The sequence below is a fragment of the Loxodonta africana genome, chromosome 7, assembly GCF_030014295.1.
Source record: "Loxodonta africana isolate mLoxAfr1 chromosome 7, mLoxAfr1.hap2, whole genome shotgun sequence".
Lineage (NCBI taxonomy): Eukaryota > Metazoa > Chordata > Mammalia > Proboscidea > Elephantidae > Loxodonta > Loxodonta africana.
The window spans coordinates 21476389-21483068 of record NC_087348.1 but is presented as its reverse complement, the minus strand read 5'-3'; the positions used below and the strand labels follow the sequence as shown (position 1 = coordinate 21483068).

General features: G+C 40.4%; 1 protein-coding gene across 1 annotated transcript; it reads left to right on the top strand.

Annotated features, from left to right (window-relative positions):
• Nucleotides 1-276: 276 nt before the first annotated feature.
• Nucleotides 277-2009, top strand: LOC100675061 (olfactory receptor 8K3-like). The gene has a single exon (XM_064289002.1). The coding sequence runs from the start codon at nucleotides 681-683 to the stop codon at nucleotides 1626-1628; it is 948 nt and encodes a 315-aa protein (XP_064145072.1). The 5' UTR covers nucleotides 277-680; the 3' UTR covers nucleotides 1629-2009.
• The last annotated feature ends 4671 nt before the right edge of the window (nucleotides 2010-6680 follow it).

The window sequence follows — 6680 nt, the reverse complement described above, 5'->3', positions numbered from 1 at the left end:
AGAGGATGGTAGACTCAAAAAGCCAATTTTTTTGTTATCAGTCAAGCCTTTAACCACTGCTCCACCAGGAATCCCATCTATGTATATGTATATGAATGTGTATATGCATCTGTATTGTGTATACGTATATGTGCACGTATATGTATAAAAAAAAAAAAAAACTACGTATATGTATATCTACAGCTACATGTACCTGTACACCTACACCTACATCTTTATCTGCATTAACCCTATGTTTATACCAGGGTTTCTCAACTTCTGCATAGTGATATTTTGGACTGGAAATTTTCTTATTGTGTGGCGTTACCTGTATATAGTAGAATGTTTAGTAACATCCCAGGCTTCCATTAGATACAAGTAGTACCCTTCTCCTAGTTGTGACATCCAAAATGTCCCAGGCATTGACAAATGTTCTTTGGGGAGCAAATTTTACCCAACTGGTAACAAGTTCGATTTCTGTCTCTTTCCCTCTCCCTCTCTTTCTATTTCAATCTTCATGTGGCTATATATTATTTGTGGGAAGTGGGTTTAATTTCAAATAACTATATTGGAAATTTTGGATTTATCTTATTCATTTAGCATATTGCCTTTGTATACCAAACATCTACCAGACGATGCTACATAAAACCTATTGACTCTGCTGATGTCTCTATCCAGAACAGGTTTCCTGATAGACCAAGATGGACACACACAATCTGACAGCACTGAATGAATTCATTCTGACGGGAATCACAGACCACTCAGAGCTACAGGCGCCATTGTTCGGGTTGTTCCTCATCATCTACATGATCTCAGTGGTGGGCAACTTGGGCATCATCATCCTCACCAAGATGGACTCAAAGCTACAAACTCCCATGTACTTTTTTCTCAGACACCTGGCTATCACTGATCTTGGTTATTCAACAACTGTGGGACCCAAAATGTTAGTAGATTTTGTTGTGGATGAAAATACAATCTCCTATTATTTTTGTGCTGCACAACTAGCTTTCTTTATTCTGTTCATAACTAGTGAAATTTTCATTCTATCAGCAATGTCCTATGACCGCTATGTGGCCATCTGTAACCCTCTGCTCTACACAGCCATCATGTCACAAAGGACTTGTTGGGTGCTGGTGGCAATAACCTATCTCTACAGCATATTTGTTTCTCTTTTGGTCACCATAAAGATTTTTAATTTATCCTTCTGTGACTACAATGTCATCAGTCATTTCTACTGTGACAGTAACCCCTTGTTAACTTTGCTCTGCTCAAGCACACATGAAATTCAATTGATCATTCTCATCTTAACATCTTTTGATTTGATTTCATCCCTCCTAATAGTTCTTGTTTCTTACCTACTCATTCTTGTAGTCATTCTCAGGATGAACTCAGCTGTGGGCAGGCACAAGGCCTTCTCCACCTGTGGATCCCACCTGACCGTGGTGGTAGTGTTCTATGGGACTTTAATATTTATGTACATGCAGCCCAAGTCCAGTGATTCCCTTAATACTGATAAAGTGGCTTCCATATTTTACACCCTGGTTAACCCTATATTGAATCCCTTAATTTATAGCTTAAGGAACAAAGATGTAAAATATGCCCTAGTTAAGACATGGGAAAAAATAAGCAAAATATTTTCTAAAGTTTGATGTACTATATGGTTCCTATAAATTACATCATGTGCTTTAAAACTTGTCTGTGTGCCTCGATAGGGTATAGCAGGCAAAAATATATTTCTCATATTTTTGTAAATTTTTTCTACATGTCAATCACTCTTCTAAATGCATTGATGAACAAAAGAGTAAAAAACATTTTCCTTCCTTGAAGAGAAGAGATGGGTCACAAATATAATAATTCAGTAAATTCTATAGTGCAGAAGAATGTGTTGGGTCCCTTGTGGTGCAGTGGTTAAATTGTTTGGCTGCTAACTGAAAGATTGGTGGTTCAAACCCACTAGCCACTCCATGGGAGAAAGATGTGGCAGTCACTTTCCACAAAGATTTACAGCTTTGGAAATCCTATGGGGCAGTTCTACTCTCTCCTATAGAGTCGCTAGAGTTGGAATCTACTCAACAGCAGAGCATTTTTTTTTTTTTTTGAGAATATGCTATAAAACAAAACCGTTTGCCATTGAGTCAATTCTGAGTTATAGCAAACTTAATGGACAAGGTAGAACTGTTCCATAGGGTTTCCAACGAGCAGCTGGTGGATTCAAAATGCTGACGTTTTGGTTAGCAGCCAAGTTCTTAAGCAATGCACCACCAGGGCTAGAGCAGAATGTGTTGGGAACCATAAAGTCAGACAAGGAGAGTGGTATGCTGAGTGGAGGTGGGAAAAGGTACTAGGTACAAAAGTGGAGCTACAATGACTCTGATGTTTTTTTCAACTATTAGAATAAACTCGCAGCATCAGTTCTTGCATTTGTGTATGTGTGTTTGTGTAAGCACTTACCTTTTGTTTTAGCCTTCAGAGTTTCTGAGGGGAGTATCAGATTTGGGCCAGGTGGAGGAGTCTCAATGCCCTGTGATGATTAGAAGTACTCAAGTTGTCTAAATTTGTTCAAATGTCCCCATTGCAGACCTTGGACTTCTGTTCTTTTCTTATTAATGACTTTATATTCACATGCAAATCTGTTAACTCAACATACCTTACAATTAAGGAATCCACAGGTTCAGCTCAGCATCTGACTTTGTTATAATCAACCCATTTTGCCTAGATCTAAGAGTGGGGAAGGAATTTCAAACCTGGGGGCAACTCTGGATGACCTCAAGAAATTTATTTTAATTGGTATATAGATCAGAATATACACTGGTTGTTCTTATTTAATAATTATTTTTTTTTGTATTGTTTCATGGGTTGGTATGTTTTCTTATCTGTATGAAATACTTTTTTAAATGTTTGTTGAATTATTTTTTTGTGTATATCTTTGGATGACAGGATATTCTGTCATGAGTTAAGTTTGCTACCTCTGTTCCATTGCTTTGGCTTTCCTAAACTTTGGTAAATATTTCTTGTGCACAATATTTTCATTGACTTTTGTTTACCCTACTTTTCAGAAGGAAAATGAGATAATCCCGTGATTTGCACCACGCTGTATTTCTAATTAAATAACGTCTGTTATGTGGCAAGGATAGAGTTATCTTGCCTTATGGACATAGTTGTTCGACGTTACTCCCTAAGAATTTTCAGGTTTTTTTTTTCTTTTCAAAATTTCCACAGTACTATTGAAGCTACTAGAATCTAAATTATTTTCTTCCTTCAGGATCATGAAATAAAATCCCCTGTGTAGCCAATGAAATTTGAATAAAAATGGTTCATTGGAATATATGAAAAAGATGCATGTTATATTGTCCTGTGAGCATAAATATTTTTGAAAGTTTGAAGCAGTTAGAAAGTGAAGATGGTCATGATAAGACAGAGCTCCCCAGGCTAGGGAAAATTCCTCTTCCTTGAGCAGCTTGCTTGGCCTACTCCTAGCTTTACATGAGAACCCTGGTTCCTTTGCTTGACATGACCCATAGCTTTACATTAAAATCCTGGTTCCCCTCTCCTTAACTTCTTCCCAAAACTAGATGAAATTGGCAAAAACAAGTTTAGGCGCCGTGTTGACATTCAGGAAAAACTTTTAGTTCTCATATAGAGTAGCACTGGGCGTCTGGTGGAGTTTAACCACCATATTCTGAACATGCATTGCATGAAGCTATATGTAAACCCCATTGCAGCAGTGTAGTGTCATTAGTAATGTGGCTGATGTAACTTGTATGAGGTTCCTACTTGTAAACCTCTTGTGAGTAACCTTTCCCCTCGCCCTCTCTGAGCAACCCCAACTGTTTCCCTTTCTTGCACAGTGAAATAAAGACATCTTTCTACTCTCCTACTCTTCTACTTTGGTCTATTGTTTATTGGCTGAGATGAGTTGCACCAAGCAGAACCTGAAGTTTCCACCTGGCAACATTTCTGGTGAGGCAGACAGGAGTCATCTGCTCAGTTCCAGTGGCAGATAGGACAACAGACCAGCCCAACCTCTGGTGCCACCAGGAGATTTCTCCAAGAGACCTTCTAGTAGCCCTGGAATTGATTCATCTGGGACCAAAGAACGACCGCTTGGGAGATGTGAAATGCCCCTGGATTATCTGGAAAGTACCTATATAAGGCCTTAGCAGAGTCCCAAGAGGCAGGAGGAATTAACCATAGAGGGCAATAAAGGCTCTAGGTATTTGGAGTTATTTGTTAAATAGCAGGATAATTCCTAGGTAAGGCCATTAGAGTCCCAAGAAGTGGCAGGAATTGAGTCTTGTGGATATAAAAGTCTCTAGGAGTCTGTTATTAGGTTGGTGCAACTAATTATGTTGTGTGTGTGTAACGTGTGTGTATGAGACATTTAGACATTTCTCAGACATACACCCTGAGAGTCTTGAAAATGCTTACATCATGAATATGATATATATCAGAGTACCCAGGATATACGGAGAAAACTCCCCAAACTTGAGGAAGATGTGGAATTAGGGATCTCATTTATTTTTGAGCTTGCCCATGAGGGCAATGGGTAAAGGCGCTAATTGAAGAGGACTGGAGGAATGCCTTCCATTGAGCCACTGTTTATAATGAAGGTGTGTGTGGCAGGGGGTGGGGAGAACTGCATGTTTTGCAGTGGGTACCAGAGCCACTCACTCTGCCCTGAGCCTGAAAAAGACAGCCCTGACAAAACAAGCTGTGTCAGTCTGGGAGTGTCAGGTAAGAGAAGAACCATCCCTTCCTCCAGCCTCTAACCTGCTGTATAGAAGGCAAGTCATTAACATATTCTTTTCTCTACATATCTGACCGTCCCATTCCTTTGCTGAAAAGAAACTTGTGCAAACTGCAAGCACAAATTTCTTTAGATAAAGAGACCAGGCAGATGCAGGTACCAGCAGAGAATGGCTGTTTGAGTGCTGTTGGCCCTTACCGCAGAGTCGCCCACCAATTACAGCATGGAAGGACACTACCAGGGATCAGTAGGGCCAGACATCGAGCACGCAGTGATCCTGTGGTTATACGTATGGGCCAACAAGGTGCCAGCATGTGCCAAAAATGTTCTCCCATTGCAGTTGAGCCACAACCTGGCATAGTTTCCCTTCAATTTACGCATTACTCCGTCTGAGTGGAGGCCTGACAGGTAAGGGCAAAATCATCACCAGATACGTGAAACATGGACTGCTCAGACCATGTCAGTCACAGTTCAACACCCCTATCCTGACGGTGAAGAAAAAAAATGGAGAATAACAGTTTATCTGGAATCTGTGAGACATCAATCATGTAAAAGTCATGGTCCACCCTGTAGTTTCCAAACTGTATATCCTGCTATTGACCTTGTTACCCAGTTTTTCCCAATTCGCTGTGCTGGGTCTGAAAGATACATTCTTCTGCATATGAGCAGATAAAAAAAAAAAAAAGGAAATTTTTACCTTTGAGTACAAAGACCTGGGCAATGACAAAAAGCAACAACTCTGCAGACAAGTCCATCCCCTTTAAAAACAGCCCCACTCCTTTTAGACCCACCTTAGGTGAGGAATTGAGACAATTTACCTGACCAATGGTATACTCCTCCAGCATGTTTACTCAATGTTAGCCACAGTGAGTATGCTTGCCTCCAGAGTACCACAGAGGTCTTGAACTTTCTAGAAAATGTAGGGTATCAACTCTCAAAAGTAAAAAGCTCAGGTCAACAAAATGGAGGTGATTTATCTGAGTTTAAAATCAGATAGGGAGTTTGAGAAATTCTCCCTGCCTGAAAAGACTCGATCTGCAGATTGGCGGCCCTTACCAACTGGAGATAGCAACAAGGTTTTTGGAGAATGGTTGATTTTTGCCACATCTGGATTCCAAATTTCAGACTTATTGCCAAGCCTTTACATGAAGCCTTAGAGGGAAATGACACAGGTCCCTTAAAATGGACCAGGACAGAGCAATAGGTTTTTGATACGATTATGTGACGGGGTTAAAAAAAAAAAAAAGGGTTAAGAGGCATTTAATTGAATCAAAGGTGCACACCACTAGCTGCCCCTCCTGTGATAAAATAATCCTCAAAAACACTGAACCACCCCCAGGGGTCCAGTGAACTGGGGCAATGCCTGGAGACAACTGGCAGGTTGATTTCACTGAGATGCCTCGAACTCCCAGGATTACAAATATCTGCTAGTTTTTATTGACATCTTCACTAACCCTTGCAGAACTGAAAAGGCAACTGAATTTGTGAAACAGCTCCTAAATGAAATCATCGCTTGATTTGACATCCCATCTCCGTTGGCAACAGCGGGCCCCATTTTGTGACCTTGGAGGTACAACTGATTCAAAAAAGTCCTGGACATTAATTGGAACTTACACACAGCCGGGAGAGGCCAGTCCAGTTGCAAAATACAGTGGGCTAACCAGGCTCTGAAGAGACACCTAGGAAAGCTGTACCAATAGACAAAATTGATATGGAAAAAGGTGCTGCATTTGGCCTTCCTGAGAGTTTGATCCATCCCTAGAGGCAAACTAAAGCTTAGTCCACTTGAGGTATTATATGGGCACCCTTTCTTAGATAACCCTAATAAGACCAACATAGCTTGCCTTAATTATGACTAACCTCCTTCCCTCCATGCATATTCACGTTACTAAATATTTGCTCTCCCTTTGGGTGACACTGTCTTCTCTCCACAGGTATGCTCACCTCAGAAGAC